The 23,466-nt window shown below is 37.3% G+C and overlaps 2 protein-coding genes and 1 long non-coding RNA gene across 4 annotated transcripts; 1 reads left to right on the forward strand and 2 right to left on the reverse strand.

The window, feature by feature from the left end:
- The first annotated feature begins 2,126 nt into the window (after positions 1-2,126).
- LOC139192487 (uncharacterized) lies at positions 2,127-2,800 on the forward strand. The gene is made up of 3 exons (XR_011576670.1): positions 2,127-2,283; positions 2,385-2,518; positions 2,613-2,800. It is a non-coding gene; the product is annotated as an uncharacterized lncRNA (long non-coding RNA).
- A 4,381-nt stretch (positions 2,801-7,181) lies between these two features.
- On the reverse strand, positions 7,182-10,799 carry LOC103401399 (RNA-binding protein L-like). 2 transcript variants are annotated; one of them, XM_070814308.1, is made up of 10 exons: positions 10,452-10,799; positions 10,242-10,304; positions 9,739-9,823; positions 9,567-9,635; positions 9,236-9,308; positions 8,943-8,985; positions 8,157-8,269; positions 8,005-8,074; positions 7,569-7,654; positions 7,182-7,465 (listed from the first exon to the last, which is right to left on the reverse strand). In XM_070814308.1, the coding sequence occupies exons 1-10, from the start codon at positions 10,782-10,784 to the stop codon at positions 7,423-7,425; spliced, it is 978 nt and encodes a 325-aa protein (XP_070670409.1). In that variant the 5' UTR covers positions 10,785-10,799; the 3' UTR covers positions 7,182-7,422. The 2 variants fall into 2 exon arrangements, with proteins under 2 accessions (XP_070670409.1, XP_070670408.1); XM_070814307.1 differs by having other exon boundaries at positions 9,236-9,311.
- Positions 10,800-13,357: 2,558 nt separating this feature from the next.
- On the reverse strand, positions 13,358-16,661 carry LOC103401400 (SUMO-conjugating enzyme SCE1). Its single transcript, XM_008340114.4, has 5 exons — positions 16,329-16,661; positions 16,128-16,211; positions 14,698-14,850; positions 14,468-14,581; positions 13,358-13,732 (listed from the first exon to the last, which is right to left on the reverse strand). Exons 1-5 carry the CDS (start codon positions 16,395-16,397, stop codon positions 13,670-13,672), a joined length of 483 nt encoding a protein of 160 aa, XP_008338336.1. The 5' UTR covers positions 16,398-16,661; the 3' UTR covers positions 13,358-13,669.
- Positions 16,662-23,466: the final 6,805 nt, after the last annotated feature.

The raw sequence follows: 23,466 nt of genomic DNA on the forward strand, positions 1-23,466 counted from the left end.
TCTTGAGTTTTTCCAATCTGGCATTTAATACGCCACCTACGTAGACTAGCATATTGGCACATTTTCACCTAGTGACCCAGCATTTGATTGTGAAGTAACAAGTGCTTAGTCGAGCTGGCGCATCTTTTCAGAGTGATATGGCCCAAACGTTTTAGATATCCAACCCCGTTTATCCGAGCACTGTTTCGACCACCTTTATGTCTTATCCTAGATTTCTGTTACTGATTGTGATGTTTGGGTAGATCTATTTCTAGAGTTATGCCATAAAGTTGTGAGTTTGCCAACTCTACCCACATGCCCTGGCGGTCAGGAAGCTTTTTACATATCCTGGTTGGGTTGAGCTCATAGGCAATCGACTTTAGCACTCGGAAGTATCCACTTTTAAGCCTCTTGGACCTCGGGCTTTTTGATCTCTATTGGGCTTTTCATGGCTTCTTTCCCGGCATGCACCACTATGTGGGCCTAAAAGTGCCCAACATTAATAAGTCCCCAAACTCCTTGGTCAAGGGTTCATTCTTGGACATAGAGTTGCAATGATCGATCTGGACTTCAAGTGGTGCTCGGTTGAAGAAAGTGTCTCGGGTGTACATGACTCATCGTTATGTCAATCTCGGCTACGTATCATCTGTGCTTTATCTGGTGCAATGAGTAGAAGACGCTTGGGTGCTCGATGTACGTGTTACTGACAGACTGGCGGAGTAATTGAGGTGTCTTTGTATTCAAGGCATGGCAGACAGGTGTGGCCTCATGCACTGATAGACTGGCGGAGTAATTAAGGCGTATGTTTATTCAAGGCATTGCAGGTAAGCGTGGCCTTATACACTTAGATGTCGCTTTGTGTCTCTTCAACTCTTAGAGCGAAGTACATGGCTGCCACGTGTCGAGATCTCGTCACTCATGCACCACGCCATCAATGGTTGAGATCACACAATTGAAGCTATGTAAACCTCCCTCATTACAATCCCTTCCCCTTATTTCACACTCTCTATACTGAGACTTTGCTAGTTTTCCTTCGTTATTCCTCCGGTGACCTAAAAATTACTTCCTAAAGACTTTTACTCCTTAGCCGTTGTTTCTTCAAGTAAATTATCTCTTCCTATGCTTATTGTATTTCGTAGATTGTTGTGTTATGTTAATGTAATTGCTGGTTCTCGTAGTGAAATTCACATTCTTAGTCACTGTCGGCACACGCACATGCTAGTAAGACTAACTCCAATGCCTTTAATGAATAGGATAAGTTAGATTTCCATGACATAGGTAGATTAAGCAGTCTGGAATCTCCAATTTGACTAAGTGCTCGCTCACCCAATCGCCTGAACCTTAATTTGTAGTTATTCCCTTATTTACATTTATAAGATCACGAAATTACTTGTAGATATCGAGCACACATGCAATGTTGACCACTTCAGGCTTGTTAAATGACGACCAAGTAGCCTATAACTACGAATAGTTAGTCGACAGCGATACAGTCAGCTCTACCGATACTGTCGATTCCATTAAAACGTTCGACAAACCTTTGGTCAAATTGGTTGCCAACCTTTTTTGGTCAACCGCAAACCTGACTGCTGCTTGTGGACTTGAAGGACTCTCCCTTGTTATCCATTCCTGGATATGAGTCTACTTCTAGCTATCGCAAGAGGACTTGAAGTGTGACGCTGACCAAGCAACTCTTAGAGAGATAGGGGATGAAGACTCGCTAGACGTACTTGAACGCCATGGGTTACCAGTCCCTTAGGCGCGTTTGCAGATGCTCGTATGCCTTTCTTACGCATATCTATTAGGAGTCCCTGCTAACCAATATTACTACAACGCTTGCGATCATAACGCTAACCATACCCTGAGCATCATGACCCAGTTGAAGCTGGAAAAGTTGAGAAATCGATATTGTATTACCAACAATGTCGTCATCTGGGAGCTGGTCGTAGGAGAAAATCATAGCTAGCCGCCACACGGTTGGGTTGCATTTTCTGCCAAACTCTTTAAGCCTGGCGTTCGGCTACTCTTACACCTTTTCCTTCACCGCTTTATAGTCCATATAGATTTAGCTCCCCACCAAATCAATCTCAACGTTTTTCGCTTATTTCTTAGCATGTATATGCTCTAGAGAGAATATTTCCAGATAGAGCCCAGCCTTACATAATCGGCTCTTGCTTACTCTTTGCCGAAAATCCTTCAAACCAAAAACCCAACAAGGAAAATTGGTTCTTGTAAGCAGAAACTGGGAGAGCCCAGCTGAGGTCAAAGTGACTGGCACTTGGGTCTCTAGGTGCTTCGGGGATAAAGGTTGAAACAAAACTAACTTTTTTGCATTCTTCCAACTTTATGAGTCTCTGTATCTTGTGGTCTATGTAAGTTTTCTTAGTCCCTAAAAATGCCTTATGCAGTTGATGGTATGGACAAGTCTCATTCTCTGAGGAAGGACTTCAGTTGGTAGTCATCACTTCCTTGCCTTCTAAGGAGCTCTCCATTGCCACCATACTTACCGAAATCCATTTATGAGTGGTCGGTCTTTTAAGAGGTAAATTGCACAAGCCTTAATATATGTGCCCTTTATCTAAGTGGATTCTCATTCTTAGTCGCTCACTCTTTCAATACTTCTCTGTACTTTGCAGAGGGAGAAATGGCCGAGATGGACGATGAGGCCAAGAGGATTGCCCACCGAGCCATGAGCAAGTGATGGATACAATCAATGTTCAATGATATAAATTCATTAACTAATGTGGCATATACACATCCACATAAGATGGTACGCTGATATAGTATAAAAATATGATCTGCCTATCATTTTTCTTTATATAAATGTGGTCTTAAGTGAGGAGAAGTAATATTTTCTGTTTAAAAAAATGACAAATAAAAAAAAATGAATGAAAGGATGTGAGTGATTTTTTTAAACAGCAATTGGCATTATTGGATACACTTGGATTATACCAAGTACTGTATTATTGCTCTTCTCAATTCCCCTCCTAAAAGTTTTCCCACGATGCCATAACTCATTGAGAGATACAACTGCAAACATTTAAAGGGCACCGACCAATAGTACATGATGATTTCTTCAAACCTTTTCTAGTTTGGATTCGTTGAAAAGTACACGCTGCACTGCGCAAGCTCGAATTGTAACCAATCTAGTGAAATCAAAGATGCTTAACCACTATACATGGTTGTAGTCTATGGAAAAGTTCACTGTTACGTGACGTTTCCTCAAGATGCTTAACCATTATAACTTACAAAGAACAAATTCATTGCTATGTTACATCTCTGTCTAATACTGAATTATCATGAGTAACATCTTTTTAAATAACAGTGCATTATAAGTACATCACGGTGATCCTGAATCCGTTATATTTTATGGGTTTCAGCAACATTTACAGCTTGCAATGCATGGCTGTATGCATTTTAGTATTGTGACTCAATGATCGATATTACTAACCATGCATATAAAATGAAAAAAGAGCCAAACTTTATAGTCCTGAAAAGAAGGGTATTCATTTGACGTTTTGTTGCTGTGTGATTGAAATATTGAAGAAAGTGGGTTGGTAGGTTGGAAAATTCAGAAAACAATGAAGAGGTTTTATTTATTTTCCATTTTTTTAATTGTTAGATAGGACACTAGCTCTGCATTATACAGTTCTAGTACTGATATTTAAATGATCAATTTGAAAACCCAGGTTCTAGGAATAATGTAGTCTCCAAATTTCACTGGCATCGAGAGAGTTGGTGGTTTTGGAGTTCTGGTTCGAATCGAATTTGGGTGGCTGATATTGCATCAGTCTTCCAAATTGCCTACCAAGCCAATGATGGGTAACTTGATGAAAATGTGGTTTGAAGAGGAATGATAGTAACTTCTTTGAAATAAAATTGAATTCTTGGAGGGAAAAAGAAAAACAGAAGAAAGGTTGTATTGAAAGCAAGTTGGCTTAATTGGATTAATAGTCTATGTGGTGATAGGGTAGTCAGAATTCAACCAAGCATAAGGCTACGATTTGGTCACATGACTTGTTGTTGGTACCACTAGATGATTTCTATTTAGAGGAACATAAGGGCAAGCGTGGATGAATAAAAAATCTTTTTATCTAACTCATAACACACGTAATACAAGAAAGACAAATAAAAACGAACGGCAATTGTATTAAGCAATATATTGAATTTAACCTAAATAATTGAGCTTGAGCTTGCCCACATGTTTCAAAACATATTTCAACGTTCCATTTCCCTATTCTTTTTCTCCATTGTTATACCAGAAGCATTGATTGGGCATGCAGACTAATGATTCAGCCAGAGATTGAGAAATTGAAAATCAAGCATTTGATGATGATCATCATCATGATGAATGCAATGACGTGGCATGCAATCGGTGTGTGACAAATCCGGAGGTAGTTGGTCCTTAGATGTAGGAGTTTAAGATACATGTTGACCTTTCTATATAAATCCAAAAACAAATGGAAAATTATCAATTTCATGCACACGTCTAACTGTACCACGTCCTACCACCCTTATTATTTGAGGATTGAGGAGGTCGTGTGTCCGCAGAAAGAAAAAAAAATCCCCAACAAAAAAAAGAAAAAGAAAGAAAGAAAAAGGGTCACATGTGTGTGGAAAATGTGACATTGTCTTTGAAAATTTTTATTTTCTTCCGGAACATTTCACACAATCACAAACACATAGTTTTAACAACACTTGATTGGTCATTACTTTTATTTATCTATTCACTTACATTGAACTAGATTACTATCATGGTCAATGGTTGATTTATTGTGAGTTTTATATTTATTGACGTCATGTACATGTAAGTGGTTGATAAAAATATTGTTCATTTAATAGAAACGAAACCCGCACGGTTTTTGAGAATGTGAAATGAATCCTTATCTCCATTTTGATGATTGCTTTTTTCACCATACAAAACCAACCTCAAAACATTACAAACTAAAAGCACTTGTTTGAATGCTTCTGAATCAGTGACATTCAATCAGCAACATAGCGGAATCCTATTACTAACTTCAACTCTCAAATTCTGGTTCATTCTTTCACAGGAGTATTTGGCGTCCGAGACGGAAAAGTAATAATACCTAGGCTCATAACATAAATAGAGTGTTGGGTTTTCAAGCTCATGATGAGTTGTCCTAAGATTATTGGGAAATATAGTCTTAAAGGATTAAATTGTTTTCCCAATTGGAGTTAGTTTTTCAATTGGAGAAAGATTTATAACTAGATTCTAATTAGAATTAATAATCCTTATTGGAGAAGACCTTTATTATGTCTACATAAAAGGGCTATTGTACTAGTTTTGAATGGGAGCAAAACAATATTTGTATACCACTTAAGGGATTAGAGTGAGAGAATATTGTAAGGGCAAAGTGCGTACGAGAGAAAATATAAGATTGTATTTCTTGTTCTTATTCTTTTAGGTTTTTCTTCAAGTCTTAATCCTATAGGCTTGGTAAGATTATTGGTTGTACTCATTATTTATATAGTGAAAGTTTGTTGTTGCTGCCCCATGGATATAGGCATATATAGCCGAACCATGTTAATTTTTTGGTGTTGTATATCTTGGTTATTTGTTTTCGATTTCTGTGTTTGTTATGTTTTTCCCATTTTTAAACGCGATATTCCCAACAAGTGGTATCAGAGCTTGGTTTGGCTGATATCTGTTTAGAATGGAAGGTGCAATTATGATGAAACTCACCTTGTCCAACTGGGTTACATGGAAATCAAGAATGGAGGACATGCTTTATTGTAAAGATCTCCATGAGCCGATTGAAGGTATTAACTGCAAGCCAACAAGTATGTTTGGTGCCGATTGGACCAAGATGAATCGTAAAACTATTGGTACGCTTAGACAATGGGTGGATGAGAGCATCTATCAACATGTGTCTAAAGAAACTAATGCGCAAGCTCTTTGGAAGAAGTTAGAATCCATCTTTAAGAAGAAAACTGCTATCAAGAAAGCATTCCTTATCAAAAAGCTTGTCAATATGAAGTATGTGGAAGATGTTAGTGTAACCGAGCACTTGAACAACTTTCAGATCGTGATCAATCAGGTGGTCATTGTGGGTTTGAATATTGAAGACGAGCTGCTAGCACTATTGTTGCTAGGATCCTTGCCAGATAGTTGAGAAACCTTCGTCGTAATTGTAAGTAATTCGACTTCTAATGGTGTACTGTCTATGGGCGTTGTTAAAGATATCATGTTTAATGAAGAAACAAGGAGAAAAGCTTTAGGTGCAAACATTGGACAACTCTTTGTCATAGAGAAAAGCGGCAAAAATTATGGTGAGACGAGATTCAGTGGCGACTGTCACTATTATGGGGAAAAGGGTCACATGAAGAAGCATTGTCGTAAATGGAAAAAAGAACAAAAGGATGGGAACAATACTGTAGGTGTTGTGACTTATGATGAAGAGCATCTTTGATGCAGATGAGTGATGGTAGTTCGATCAGGGGGAATCTGGTTATGAGTAGTTCGATCAGGGGGAATCTGGTCATGAGTAGTTCAATCAGGGGGAATTTGGTCATAAGTAGTTCAGTTAGGGGAGGTTGGTTATGAGAAGTTCGATCAATAGGAGTTAGATCAAGAAGAGCAATCCTATTTTGGTATAACTTCCTCATGGTCTGGAGGGGGAGATTGTTGAGTTTTCAAGCCCATAATGAGTTGTCCTAAGGCTATTGGGAAATATAGTCTTAGATGATTAAATTGTTTTCCCAATTGGAGTTGTTTTCCCATTTGGAGTTGTTTACCCAATTGGAGTTAGTTTTTTTAATTGGAGAAAGATTTATAACTATCCAATTAGGATTAATCGTACTTATTGAAGAAAACCTTTATTATATCTATATAAAGAAGCTATTGTACTAGCTTTGAATGGGAGCAAAACAATATTTGTATACCATCCAAGGGATTAGAGTGAGAGAATATTGTAAGGGCAAAGTACGTTCGAGAGTACAGATAAGATTGTATTTCTTATTCTTTTTGGGTTTTCGTCAAGTCTTAATCTTGTAGGCTTAACAAGATTATTGGTTGTACCCATTATTGATATCGTGAAATATTGTTGTTGCTACCCATGAACGTAAGCATATATAGCGGAAACACGTTAATTTTTTGGTGCTGTATATCTTGGTTATTTATTTTTGATTTCTGTGTTTGTTCTATTTTTCTCATTCTTAAACATGATATTATCAACACAGAGTCATTCCTCATAGACAAATCGCTGATTGATTGACATGCGTACATTAACTTTTGTTTTTCTAGACTTTATGAATCAATTTGATGCGTCCGACCGTAATTTGCAGTTAGATTGCATCCATCGGGTGCATGTAGAGGGTCAATTAAATAACATACTTTTGCTTGGATAGAAAAGCTACCAACTGTAAGATGTGGATCGTCTTGTGTGGGCACGGAAACAAGAAAAAAGCTATCATCTTCTATTTGAATTACTTCGGCTTCTTACGCATTCCCATTCGTGATCTGGCGTATCTGGGATTCTTGTTAAGCAAAACTGGTACTATAAAAACCAACAAATCCAAGGACCGGAAAGGTAAAAAGCAAACAAAACAAGAGGTGAGATACTAAAGGATACTCTAATCTCATGCCTTCGCCAGTTGTTGAAGAGTAGAGAAATGTGCCTTGCAGATGACTCAGCCCTCCAGTTGAGCAGGCAGTATCCTACAAATATAGGGCAAGGCATATAATTAGAATCACAAAGCACGTCTAGGAGGTTTTGCAATCAGGGAATTTGGACATTATACTGGTAACCAACACTTCTATAAGACTATAACATACCAGCGATAAACTCATACTTCAACATCAGACACAGAATGCGACAATAGAACAAACACCAGACACAGAAAGCGACAATACAAGTATAGGATTACTTTCAATTTCCCAATGTTATCTACAAATGTTAAGCTAAACACGACTCATATCAGTGCTATTTACATCTCACTAAGCTCCCTCTTGGAAAGACCGCATAATTAGTGTTATTTTTAAGTTGGATAATAGCACTAAAAAAGTACCTGAAAATCAACAAAAGCAACTGGAGCTCCATATGTGCTTTGCATCTTCAATTTTATGAACCCAGGGCACCTAACAAAAACAATTAAAAAACGCCACAAGTATTAAAGATTATACAGATGAATGTAGATGACAAGAAATTATAGCTATTAACCTTGAAAACACTTGAATTAGCTCTTGCTCCGTACATGTTGGCCCCAAGTTAGCCACGAAAAGCGTTGGACATGGAGTATAATTTTGTGGAAAATGCTGTGCTGAAGAATTATTCTGCCAATGTAAATAAGAGCCAAAAACATTCACAAATAGATTACATTTCTTGCGTATTATGTAACACCTAAGTTGAAGAGAGTGGGATTACAGATGAAAATATGCAAATTGACAAAACACAAAATGATGCACAAAATCCATGTTAGGAATCCATTATTTAAAATACTGAGGCTACAATGGAAGTTTCTTATATTACAATACAATGTGCGATAGGATGTACTCAATACTATTTTAAGGTACAATGGCCTTTTATTTCCATAAAATAATGTCTGGAAGTGCAGCACTATAGTTAAATGCACACAATGTGAAACATGGAAGTGATACACAGAAGAGCATGTATTTATCCATTCACAGCTACCCAAAGAGAAATGCAGCCCAAGTAAAAATTTTGGAAAGCAAGATACTCAGTTACGATTACCACTAAAATCTGACTGAACTGCAACTAAAATCTCCAATATGGAAAGAGAAAAAAAGACGGGGGTTGGCCAAAAAAGAAGGTTAATGCCTGACAAGATAAATATGATATGGCTTAAAAGAATGGAACATGTATATTATGAAAGCAAAAAAAGAAAATCAAAGAAAATATTGCATGACCATCTTCAAGAATTAAAAACTGACTTGAAAATTAAACTGCTCTGAAAAACTGAGTACAAGTAGTGAAGAGAAACCATACCATGTTTGGGGCTATTGTCTTGTGTACAGCTCTGTCATTGAAGCTGCCATGAATGAATAGCAAAGAAAACAATAAATGAGTACAAAAAGTTCAATAGATTTACTAAAGTGTTATTTCAGAAGGGAAATACTATACTCCAACTTCATGGAACAGGGCGTCCAGAAACTTCTTTTACTATGCCCTTGGCCTTTCAGCTAGAAGTGATATATTTTAGAATAAACTATGTGCTGATTATTGAGCTAATTGTAGTAACTTCATGTGAAAAAAACGTGTGCTTAAGCAGTGCAGATGACCTTGGTGCAGATGGATAACCAATCATGTTGTAAGCAGAATTACCCATTCCAGGCACGTGAATGCTGCCAACACCTGCTAGTGTCCAAGCGTGCAAAACATGTGCAATGTGAGCTATTAGATCAATGTGTCCTCCATGTGACTAAGTAATAGTTTCTGATCTCAGAGACCAGACAATCATCAAACAGATTATCATCAAGACAATCGATTAGACAGATAAGTAAGTGAGATAGCATAATGTACATCAGGATAATTAATGACATAAACAACTGCAGACAAGGAATTCACATGAGGTAAATCCCTTAAACAAGCAGTTACAGACAATCATCTTACCAGAATCAGGAGTTCCCCTAGAATATGACGAACTTCTAGCTCTCTTATCTGAGCTAGGTCTTTCATCATCTGCAAACAATGATTGACAACAGCACAGATTGCAATTCCAATCCAGTTAATACTGAAATAAAACAAAAGGACAAAGAAAGTGAAAAAGCACAAAGAAATCGACCTGTTCTTGAGCGCTTTGACCTAGAATTAGATTTTGCTAGATCAATATATAATTTTGATCCCTTCTCAAGATCAAACACCATCCCCTGCAAACAAGGATCGTGATCAACAGTTCTCAGTTAATGTTTTCACATTTTTCTTTTGCGCACCTAAATTTCACATAAAAAGCGGAAAACCTGCCGACTAAAGAACCTATGCAAACTGCTACCAAAGAACCTCCATCCTCCACAAATAAATAGGTATAAGTGATTCAACCCTATGCTAGGCTCTTCAGCCAAGTAAATGAAAAGTGGATAAATATTGGGTACATTACCATAATTGTAGATTGCAACCAACTAACAAGTAGAATGATTGTCCGGAAGATAATTTTAAACCGCAAAATACCAATTCATACAATCCGGTTTCCACAATGTCAACATGGCAATGCAACCAAATATAGTACAAATACAATGTCTACTCACAGATATCCAAATTTTACATCACCTAATAATGCAAGATACTTACATTCAGCGCATGCATTGCTCCAATGGCAGACTGCTGATCTAAGAACACCGCGAAAGCACAAGGCTGCATCACCAAAACATCATGTCAGCTAAAAAAAAAACTTCCGGGTCAATAAAACCAACACATTCAATTCCAATTCAAAATTCCCCAACTTCCCAATCAAAATCTCTGAAAATTAAGCATTAAATTGATTGAATTCTAACGCTGTACCTGAGACTTTCCGGTGGGGGTTCGGAGGTGGGAGGATTCGTAACCCGGAAACTCGCGGAAGAGGTTGTAGATTTCGCGGGGCTTGACATCTTCTGAGAGACCGGCGACGAATAGGGTTCGGAGCTCGTCGTATGAGGGTTGGGGGATACGAGGGGCAACGTAGGAAGCGAAAGATGGTGGCTGTTGAGGGAAGTAGGGCTGAACCAAGTAGTGCTGAGGCGGTGGCGCCACCACTGGGGGCGGTTGAGGCGGCGGGGGTTGTGGGTGGGGGGTGTAGTCAACCGAGCCTGGTGGTGGAGGCGGTGGTGGGTAATAGGCAGCCATGTCGTCCATTTGAAGTCTCTGTTTTGTGTACTGTGATATAGTAGCTGCAGTGTCTTAAGTTTCAAAGGTGGGCTGGGCCTGAAAGTTTGGAGCCCAAATATGTATGTTTTTTTTTGATAAATATAATTTGGCTTTTTTTATTAGCACCCCACATATTGTGAATGCACCCCACAAAAAATTCAATATTAAATTACTTATTTATTTTACTATGCAATGATAATTTCGACCTTATTAAATTTTTAAAAAAATAAGAAATTTCCAAATACACCCCACATCACTTTTAACATATTATTTATTTTCTTCAATTATCAAAATCCTCACACCCTCCATTGTTGAACCAAATCTTAACTAATGAAATTACAAACACATTGATTGAGAAAACCCTAACAAAATTTTTATGAATACGCCAATGCTATTGATCACTGTGACTGCAAGAAATTATTTTCTCTCCAACCACACATTTTATCACATCCCGGCATTTACTATGTTGAAAAACTTCAGAACTTATGCCTTTGAACCAACTCTGTGAATTGCAATGCCAACAACTTGAAACTTTCAATAATTCTTTTTTATTTTTTATTTCTTTTGTTATAGAAAAGTTACATAAGATCTTGAGTTTGGATAATTCTTGAGTTTGGAAGTGATATAAGATTTTCCAATCTGCACAAAGATAAAAAAAATTTAAGATAAGTGTTAGCGTCCAAATCAGTTAATGATGTGCTCTCAAGTTGGAAACGAAAAACAAGTCAATCATAGAAGTAATTACCCTGGGAACAGCAGGGTATCTAGATTCAATCCATCAAAATTAAAAATGAGTATTATAAAATTTGAAGAAATTGGGGTGTACATAGAAATATAATGTGTGTTTTGAGAATGTGGGGGTGTGAGGGTATTATGGAGAGGTATGTGAGGTGTATAAAGATAATTTTTAATTGAAAAAGTAAATGTGGGGTGTATTAAGTATGTGAAGTTTATTCAACAATTTATGGGGTGCTAATATAATAAGCCATATAATTTCTTTTCTTAAATAGGGACCAGAGACTCGGACTTGGAAGTGGAGGATTAAATTGGAATCAAAATATAATTTCTTTTCTTAAATAGAGGCGAAAGACTCGAACTTGAAAGTGGAGGATTAAATTGGAATCAAAATATAATTTCTTTTCTTAAATAGGGGCGAAAGACTCGAACTTGGAAGTGGAGGATTAATTGGAATCAAACTCATCATTCACAAACTTTGAATCTAAATCATTTCATTTACAAAATGAAAATAAATATTATTAGAGTGTGAGTAGTAAGTGGCGGTTTATTTACTCTTTTGTTGAAAGAAACAATGTATGTCCATTTATGGGAGCCACCAAGTTGTTGGTTAACGAGAATTGGGATCAAGCAACGGTCGAGATGGCCGAGCACGCAGCCTGAGTGTGGATATGGATACTTCAGTTTAAAATGGCACAAAAAGGGAAAAGGATCATTCTGATTTTTTTTTTGGGAATTCTCTGATCGTGATCGTTCATTGTATATCGTGTGGTCAGTTTTCGTTAGATACTATTGATATTTAATTTTAAATTTAAAATGATTTATAACCGTACAATATACGATGAATGGTCACGATCACGGAATTCCCAGAATTCTCAGAAAAAGGATAAGGCGAGGATCATTTTCCCACAAAAAGTTTAAATTTGATAAAAATAGGCGATTACATATAAGTCTCGACGAAAATTGATGAACTGAAAACAATGAGAAGCACCGTCCTGGCTAAAACAGCAGCGCGCCACTTGCAATAGCTGCAAGGATATGCAACTGATTTAAAATTTGTTTGGATGTGCTTTTAAAATGACTGAAAGTGCATGTGATGAAAATGTTTTTAGAACCAATCCTTAGTAAAAATGCAAATAAATCTTGAAAAAGCACTTAAAAGTACTTCTTAGAAGAAACACATAATTGGTGCTTTTTGCATAAAACACTTTAAACGCTTTTGGAACCCAAAAACATTTTCCCTAAAAACGTTTTCAATCATTTCAAAAGCACATCCAGAGATGAATTTGAACCACATTATTGCTAGCATATTATGAGGCTAAATCCATCCCCTCCTCTTAGTGTAGATAATATCAATTGTTTTTTTTTTTATAAAAAAAAGAAAAGAAAAGGCACATCCAACCGTGAAATTACAAAACGTCCGTCCCAGCTGAACGCGCTTCATTCAGTTTGCTACGAATCTTGTTGCTGGCTATTTGCACATAATGCAGCCCCTCACAATAAATTCTACCAAATCCCAATCATCCCGCTATGAGTGTTATCTGCAAAACAATACTACACGTACCGAAAGTGTTTTTGACTTCTAGGTGGCCGACCAAATGGTACGCCCTCTTGGTCGCCTGATGACCACAAATTCATGGTCACCCCCGTTGGACTTGAGATCAAGGATGAAAGTAAAATAATTCATTCTCCGACCCTGATAACCAATCCAAGGGGTAGTGCGCATGAAATTCATAGTGAGGGCAAATGCGAACAAATGAAACACCACCGGATCAACTGGTATCATAAAATTTGAGAAACATTTGCTTCATAAATACACGCAATCAAAGCCACGAATGACAATTCTCATAAATCAACACAATCGGCATAGTCTCAACACTTAAGATTGTGTTTCTCATTGACATGACTCATGAGTATCACCGGTCACTCGTACTAGTGTCACTCATTAACACAAGTTAATCCAAATGATAACAGAATATAAATTCAACCTTGTAGAGTACACATGATGCTAACTGAAACTGCTTATAACTTCCAAACAACAATTTTTGACATAAGCAGTTTTTAACATTAAACATAAGGCAGCAACTGACAGTTACCAAAGTACCGGGACTTTCTTGGACTAGAAGGCCAATTTTGCATTACACAAGAGGTGGGTATTGCCTGGACTGCTGCCGAACCCTCTTCTTGTACTCTGTGGCATCCTGCATCAAGCCAAATTGAAGAGTATAAGAACAAGAACTTAAGCAAACATAAATTACCTCCTGTTAAATTCGTATGAGGTGGTCCGCATTTAATCATATTGTGCCATGGCCACCCACCAACAGATAGCACAACAATGGCAACCCTTGAGTTGCAGTCACGCGGGGTGAGTTCAGATGCAAATTAATTCCCACTTCCAAGATCAGTGAAGCAAGTGTATATTTTAAATACTGAATCATTTGTCTAGTGGACCTCCCAATGATATTGCATAGCCTCAGAAAATGTGGGAATCCACGTTTTAAAAAATGTGTTTTAAGACGCACCTAGGCGGTCTTGGAGGCCCGGACGATGATGAACACACCTCTGCCCAATGGGAGTAGGCTATAAAGTCACCTAGACGTGTTCGAGGCGCGCCTAGGCGGCTTAGGCATTCGACTGGGCGTTTGTTTTTATTTTTTTACTGCCCAAACCCAAAATGATGTCATCTTGGGCAGGGTTTTCTAATTAAAACAAAAATCAAGGAATTGGAACTTGTCCTCTTCCTCTTCACAGCATAAGTTTGTAATTTTAACATAAGGGTTTCTCACCTACAGTGAAGAATTTTTTTATTAGATTGTTGATTTTTCTTCTACCATTATGCTTTCTCTTTCTTTACATTCATTACATAAACTATAGAGATTTCCCTCAAAGTTTTGTGGAGCAATGGGAAAACACAAAGTTGTTAAGTAGAAGAATACCTGAATGAAGAGGTGATACCCTTCTGTCTGTGCAGGATCAGCAGGATTTGGCTGGTCCAGCAAATCCTGAATGCCCACAAGAATTTGCTTCACAGTTATTGCTGGTCTCCAACCCTAAATATAAGACAAAGAATGCTAAGTACCATGCGATAAAAATCACACTAAACTCTCCATGCCAAAGAAGTGGCCTCCTTATGTTGAAAGAGTTTAAACAAGAAGAAGGTGCTTACACTGTCCTCATTAAGAATTGATAGACAGACAGTTCCAGATGGATATACATTGGGGTGGAAGAAACCTGGTGGGAATTTACACTTTGGAGGCTTGCTAGGGTAGTCTTCACTGAAGTGAAGTGTAAGTGGAAAGAAACCCCCTTCCCAGTCAGTCTGCAACAAAAGATTAGGAAGACAAGTGAATACCTAAAGAAACATCAAATTTTATTTCCTCACATCTACTGTCCAGTGTCCATTTCAAACTTCACTATAAAAATAAGAAAAGTAGAACAGTGAAGGCTCCTGCTGTTAATAAATAACCATAATGTCTATTGCATATTGCCTGAAATACAAATCCTTTCCTTGTCGCAACTTTCTCTGAAGTAAACAAACGCTTAATATAACTACCGAGAATATAATTAATACAAACATGTTGAATGGACATGAAAACAATAACCAAAACACCTGACTTTGAAAGGGATAAAGAAAGAAAAATACACAATTAAAAATTGATATAAAAACATTGTAGATGTTAGAAAAAACCCTCAAAGAAGGCCATTCGTGCTGAGTCTTCCACTCAAATCAACACAAGCTTCTGCATTATGGTACAAAATGTCAGAAGCAAAATATACCAAGAAGATGCATAATCATTCCATCTCACTGGTTAATAAACAAAAAGGCCTCGATTCATGCACAAGTGATTTAGCCAAAAGTTAAATAGGATTGAAAATGTCATTATTTCCATCCTAAAGTATGTAAGTAATTTATCCCTACAAATCTTTTAAACGTGTATGAAATGGCTCAAATATTTTGCAACACCATTCAAGTTAGCTTATGAATCATTCTCCGTGGACCAGATCCAGCATAAAACATGAATTTGCTCACTAAGTGATTAAGAAAAAAAGTAGTTCAAACAAATTTTCATTCCAGTCCATGAACCGGGTAAAAGATGAGAGTGCTCAATATGCAAACTAAATCCAAACCAAATCACGCAAGTAATATGAACACATCAAGTCACGTATGTATTTTCAACAATATATACACTAACGCTCTTCCTTCTTCAGAGAGTTTTGTGTGGCATACATCGAAACCGCGCACTCAATCATGATTTCACCTCATAAATGATACTAATTGAAAATTTAGAAATATAACACCGTACGAAACTGAGTGCCAATACAACATTACCCAACAACTATATAAGCATAAAATGACCAACTTACGGCTTTCCAGGAAAAAACTTTCACAAAAGTTTCTGTGGTATGATAAATTAAGCAAAAAGTAATTTCTAAAAAATTTCAAACAAAATTGAGGAAAAAAAAAACCATCTAATAGTTCATTTCCCTTTTCCCAATAATCCATATGGACTAAGAAACCCAAAAAATTACCCGAAAATTAAAAAAACACATTGAAACAGTAAAAATTAAAAGTGCACAATAAGTCAGAGAGCTTACACCGGTCTTGCCAGGAATCGTGCAATGCCACACCATCAAATTAACCGTCCCATCTGGTAAAGTCTCCGGCTTCGCAACAAAACCCTACAGCACAGAAATTAACCCAAAAAAATCAAGACCCAAATCCAGAATTTCACAGAGTAATTCGGAGAGAGAGAGAGAGAGAGAGAGAGAGAGAGAGGGAGTGGTTGGTGTACGGACGTGAGGGTGGTTCTTCCGCCAGGCCTTGCGCTCCTCCGCTAGACGGCCGCGAGCTATACCTCCAGACATGGCGTCGCTTGTCGGTTTCCGAGTCGTCTCCTTTTGGGGGTTTTTTTAAAGAGCGAAAAATCGAAGACTTTTATGGTGGTGCTAAACAGCAAATGGATTGGTTGGGGTGGAAGAGGAGGTGCGATTCTCGTTCTCTGGTTTATGGGGCTTCGATTCGATTTTGTAATTTTGCATTATTATAAATGTTTTGGTCCCCAAAGTCAATCAAATTACTATTTTTTTTAATTTTTTTTTAATCAAAATTTTTAATACAAAAGTATATATATTTTCTTAATGGCCTATTTGTCAATTTGCCTTACGAATGTGTGTATAACCGCCAATTTATCTCCAAAATTTTAATTTTAAGCAATTATCTTTCTAACCTTTTCTAATTAGCCATCTTCCCCTTTAAACTTTAATTTTAGTCGAATACCTTTCAACTTTTATAAATAGTCAATTTTCTTTTGATGCTAGATTTAAAAAATTTCATCGATTTTGACCACATTAACAACACATGACAACTCTATGGGGACAAAAAAAAAAATGAAAAATTGGATGGATGATGAATCTAACATTAGAGAAGAAATTGGCTATTTGTATTTTAAAGGGTAATCGATTAAAATTAAAGTTCAGAAATAAATACTTAACTACAAAAGTTTAGAGAAATAATGTGCTAAAATTAAAATTTATGAGAAAAATTGACAAGTCTGTATAAATTCGGAAGAAATCTGACAAATACCTCCTCTTTATTTTTAGTTTTATTAATTTATGTTAAATTCTCGCGTGAGAACCACGCCGTTATATGTCGTTCACGTGACCCACGCTTTATGTTAAATTCTCTGCAGCCTTTTGTACGTATGGTGCCGTAACCAAGGCTCCTACTAGAATGGGCTGGGCCTTGTTATGAACCAAAAGCCCTTTGGCCCAAAGATCTTTTTTACCAGTTACAAATCCTTACATGGGCTCAATGATTGGACTACAGTTAAAGGTCTGCTACCTATTTGTTTTTTTGTTTCCCTTGAACTTCAGGGTGCGATCTGTCCTATTCCATTTAGTTTAGGCCTCAAACTGTATGCATAATTTTGAATCAATGCAACGGACTTGGCTATGGTAAATTGCATATATGATCGTTAGACAATGAATGTATTAATTAAATGCATGTACCTTATTCAGTTCTCAACGTAAAATTATAATTTGGATTGGTTCGGTTTAGTTAGCCATAATTTATAACATTGAATAAAAAATTTCAAGATATGGTGGTTAAGAAGACAGATCAATTGGGTTGAATAGAAGTACCTTTCATTGTAGGGCAAAGAGATATGGAAGGAGATGAAGCCTTCATTAGTACACAACTACATTCAAATTTGACAAAATCATTACTGCAATGGAGACCCGCCGACAAAAGAACTGGATTTTAGAGGTTATTATTTGCTTCAATCAATTAGATCAATGTAATCTATACTAATTATCTCACAAAAGATGCAAGAAACTTATAATTAATAGATCAATGTAATCTAGACTAATTATCTCACTAAAGATGCAAAAAGGTTATATTTAATAAATTAATAGCAGATGACGTTGTATCGTAGTGGCGGAAAACAATTATACATATGTACCCTCATGTGGGTTCGATCTCTGCCGATCCAACAAGCTTTTGTTGTTGATTTTCCCAACTATTGCTTAACTAAAAACTACAAAACCTCGCAGATGGTGCTTTATCGTAGTGACATAAAGCAATTATGTCTAAAACTTTTAGTGAGAGTTCGATCTCCACCGATCACTATCTTATTTCAACAACAAACAATTTAACCCACTGACAACGAACAATTTAATTCATTAACACTGTCATTTGTAGAAAAAAATACAAAATCTCAATGACCTGTTTACACACACACAACTAAATGCAAACCCCTTTTTTCATTAAAAAAATGAATATTGTTTGAAAAAAAAAATGAGGAGAGTAGAATGACAAGAACCGAACCTGTAAGATAACCATTTCATTTTACCAAGTTCAATGTTAGTCATATTAGTCAATATTTATATGTTTCGATGCAACAACAAGATGTTATTTGTAACAAGTAGTTTTGTTGGTTGGTTAATTGGTCTCATTTTATTCATGAAATGGATTGGGTTGGTATTATGTTGGATACAGCAAAATAATTCTATTAGATCCAATGTACTTATTAGATCTAATAAGTACCTTGTGTCATAATTGAGAAATTCTATGGCTCGAATATTTAGTATTATCTTATTTATTACCTGGGTCTACTATTTAGGCAGAATACCGTCGATGTACGATATTTATATCAGTTAATGAAAGAGCCCAATGCAAAAAAATGCACATTGGGTCTTTGAAACAGTTCAAATCATTTTGATAATAAGAAGTTTGATATGTTTTTACCGAGAAGGCCTACGGTTCGAGTCCGTATGGCCCTAAAACCTAAAAGTTAAAAAAAATGAAAAGAAAAAGAAAAGATGCTATATCATATATAGTAAAACTTAGTTTCTGATGGCACTGTTCATCAGCAGTGCCCGGGCAAAAATGCATTCGGTTTTTTGTTTGGTTTGCCGTTTTGCTGCCTGCTTTGCACAGTTAAATACCAATTTTGACCATTCGATCCACGCGTCGATCATCGCTGTGCATCGGATGCTTCTCGACTTTTCTTCTCACCTTTTCCTTTCGTTTCCACTTTTTCTTTCTCACAATTCTCTACTGTCCCTCTCGAACTCTCCTTATAATGACCCGTCCCCAATTACTATGAATTTTATAATTTTAAAATGTGAAATTTTGGAAATACTCTTCGAGGCAAATGCATTGACTTTTGTTGACCACTTTGTCGTGGCACGTAAGATCTGTTTTCTTGGCGTATCTTCATAGTACTCGTCGTTATGGATACGTGGGCGCAAACAGAATGTAATTTAGAGTTATAATGAAGGAGTTATTAACGAATGAAGCCAAGGATAAAATGGTCAATTGATCATTTTCTAGAATGCTCCAAAATTGTTGGAGAAAATCTGGGAAGCCACGTGGTGGCTATGATTGGAAATATAAGGAGAGGAAAGAGGGGGCTGCTGCCTAATTAGAGGAGAATGGTGGGAGAGAAGGAGAGCAACCAGAGAAGGGGAGAGACCAATCGGGAAAAGTGAAGGAAAATGAGTGACCAATCACAAAGGAGGAAATGAGGGAAAAGAAAGAAGAGAGAAGACCACCTAACCCAAACCCTCACTTGACTCGGTTTCTGGCCATTTTTCTGTCGTTTTTTTCGTTGGATTTCCGGCGTGTTCAAGCCATCCAACATCACCACTAGAGTCACCAATCTTCCCTTTTCAATTCCCATCCAAACTCGACAGCATATAGCCCCAGTTTCATGAGGAACCGAGTGGGTGGCGCCGAGGGTCTCATGGCGGCAATTCGCCATTCTTGAAGTAAACTCTGTCGACTACCACCATGGGTCTACTCCTCCTAAACCCAAGAACAAGTCCCAAGCCTTGGTTGGTGTGGCAGAGCACTGGAGGTGATGAATCTAAACACACCCTTTATAGGGTTTCAGACGGTTCGTGGTAATTTCAGGCCACTTCCCGGCCGAATTAGATTTTGGCCCAAGTATGAAAGTTGTTTCCCTTATTGAGATCTTCATTCTTGTAAAATTTGAGAATTTTTTGAAATAGTTGAATTTTTCGGTGGGTCGGGGCGACAAGCCGCCAAGTGGGCAGAGACACCACTTGACCTCCCTAGGCTAAAATGGGTGCCCCGATTCCATATTAGACATCCGATTGACAAAATTCCATTGTTTGGTTATATTTTCGTTAAGGGCCGCCACTTGCTTATTATATTATTCGACGATCCGAACATTGGATCATCACCAAACTTTAATACATAATAGTACGTTATATTTAAGGATATTAGGAACTGACGAATAGGGAATCTAACGTATGGATTTTCCCGAATGGGTTTTCTAAGTTTATAAATCTAAACATCGGCCGCCACTTAATTTTAGTGATTGGTGGAGATCCAACCGTTGGATTGTTCAAAAACTTTAAGATGTTGTTCTAGAAGCTTATTAAAACTTTGGAAAGTTACGGATCGGAAATCCGAGGTGTGGATCTTCTGGATTGAGTTACGTATGGTTGTGGACCCTACCGTCGACCTTTGACCGATGGTTGACTTTTGGTCAATGGGTTACAAATCATTCTAGAACGTCCTTGGGGATATGTTTTATGTAAGTTACATGTTATATAAAAAAGAATTCTAAGAAGTGATTTGATATTTGTTCTAAGCTACGATCATTCGTGACATCTCGATATTCGTACTAGGGAGTTGTAGTGTGGATTTTAGGTGAGAGTCTTTTCTTTTATATAGTTTATACATATTTGTTAGTATCCATTTATACATTGAAAGAGAATTTACTATGTATGCCTAGCTTAGACTAATGCTTATAAGAATTAGTGAAATAGCGGAAAATTACGAAGTGATCATAAATCGTACGGGATGCATAGGTATGTGTATGTTTATTGATGCCAGGATTATACCTACGACTATGAATGACATTATGTTGATTAGAACTATCGAACCATTATGGCATCACTATATTTATGTTTTATGCTCATCGTTTGTTGCACCGGTGTTAGTGCTCGCCCAGAGCCAGAACCAGTCTTTCACGTGTACGTTCACATCCACACTGCATGCTCACTTTGGATCTAAGTAGGTGCCGATCCTGTCATACAGGTTGCAATAGGCAACTTTGACTCGTATATGACTACAAATAACGCCAGTTTTCATGTGATTGTAGCACTAGAGTGTATATCATTATTACACCAGTCCTGTTCATGTCTGAATAACTCTGCATGAATTCGTGTGTCAGCATGTGTCGATGAGCACTTGGTTTGATATGTTTGCTTATGCGAAAGTATATGATTAATGATGTCATGAACTTATATATGAACTATTGTGCCGTATTGATATCTTGATATTTTTTCAGGCTATGGTGAGTATTTTCATACTATATGTAGTATGTATATATTGGAAACTATACATGTTTTACGGCGAGAGGTTATAACGTTTACAAAGGTTTTTATTAAAATTTTATTTTCAGGCCCACTCACCCTTGTTTTTCGCCCCTCTAGGTTTTAGGAGCTAAGCTTTCTTATCGACGGTGATTCTTGGCAAATCTTGGTGTAGACAATTACCTTCGATGGTATAATTCTCACCCTATCTTATTGTACTGTACTTATGTTCTGACATAACGTGTGAAATGAGTTTATTCTCGCTCACATCGCACTCTTATATTTAGGCACTTTTAGGTTTAAATTTATTCACATATTCCACCAGACTACACTTTATGGCTTTGTCACCTTCTAGGTGTCGGCCAACACAGCTCGATTTGGGTTAGGGTGTGTCAGTTTGGTATCAGAGCATAAGTTTGGGCGGTATTGCATTCATCACATGCGTGATGTAAGCATTCTCGATTCTTGAGGCTAAATGTTGAATTTTGCCACCTCGTCAACTATGAAAAACGTGTTAGGTTTTCCTAAGTTTTGGGCGGATTAGGTGACTTATTGACATTCAAGAAAGTCGCTTTGGCGACCGCTTTTAAACGTTAAGTGAAGAATTTCCCTGCCAAGGAAAGATGTAGATTTGAGACAAGTTAATGCCCCTGAGGCAATGCTACCATATCGATAGCTGTGCATTACGGGAGATTTACCTACCAATTCCACTACCATCTAGTCATTTCTACCAACCTTTCAATAATGGAAACCATAAATAGTTTTGATTCCTTGGCAGCATCCATTAGTATGTCATCTATTAGAATTCCTATGTAGTTTACTTTGTCAAAATTTCCAGAAATGTCTTGTGTGATAATGTGGTGCTAAAATGGTAACACTCGACGGAAGAACATCTTGGGACAATCACTTTTGGTCCCCGATAATACTAATATTTTCAAACCCATTAGTGATCATTCCGGATCTTCAGGAGGAAGATCGACTTCCGTTTAAGTTTGTTCTAAAGTAGATTAATAACAACTTCCTTTCTGGCTTTAGGACGTTCCGACCAATACTAGTTTTCCGAATTTCTTTTGGTGATGTACTTATCATTTTGACGAGCATAGGCACAGGTGTACGAGTTGTTGTACCTACGGTTAGTAGAAAACCTCGAAGTAGTAAGTATTTTCCCTAGAATTAATGAAACCAACTCACAGGACCGGTTCCTTACTAATCATCTGAAACCAACTACCCGAGTGAGCTTTAACATGTAATCAACCTATGGTGGCGCTACTAATTGATGATACTGTTTGATATCTAGGAACTGTCAACTAGTATTCAGGTGGTATGATTTCTGATACCAGACACATGTACTAGTATCTGGCAGTGATACATTTATACCATAATGTCAGTTCACAGTTTCAGGGTAGTGAACAATATCAAAGTATCGTATATGCATTAATTAGCAGTGCGATTGATAGACTGATTAACAGTGACTACCTGAGCCGAAGAAACTAAATCATGGAAACTTAGGAGCAAGTTTTATAGAAGGACCGTAAACTCGCAGTTGTTGAAACCATGTTTTCCACTTAGGTAATCAAAACCTCTTTAACTAGTCACCTTTTCGATCACTTCCACAGGTAGACAGTAAAATCGAAGTATGAGTCGATTTCTCACTGTTAGAGTGATTTGAGTATTGAGAAAGATATGAAGACCTATTCGCACGTGGCGTAGTGAAATGAAGTAGTATGGTATGTCCGATGACGTACACCTCTGGCGTCAAATTGGATATCACCAAATGGTAGAGCTAGCTCATTGAGAGAACTTAGTTACAAAAGCTTATTGATTAGAAATTTACCCAACCAAACACCTTATCTAGGGAACCTCGAACCTATTCGCGAAGGCGAAAGACTGAACATTAGGTTCGTACTTAGATTTTAGCAACCCAATCGGGTGATGATTAAAACCGTTAGTACCCATACTTCGAATTACTGGTCTACCCAACTAACCTTTGTAACCCGAGTTTTCCTCCATGGCCTGACGAATTCGTAGTGGCCTTATCGGTAACCTTCTCATCTACCTCGACGGTGAGACTAAATTCTCTAAATAT

The sequence above is a fragment of the Malus domestica genome, chromosome 15, assembly GCF_042453785.1.
Source record: "Malus domestica chromosome 15, GDT2T_hap1".
Classification (NCBI taxonomy): domain Eukaryota; kingdom Viridiplantae; phylum Streptophyta; class Magnoliopsida; order Rosales; family Rosaceae; genus Malus; species Malus domestica.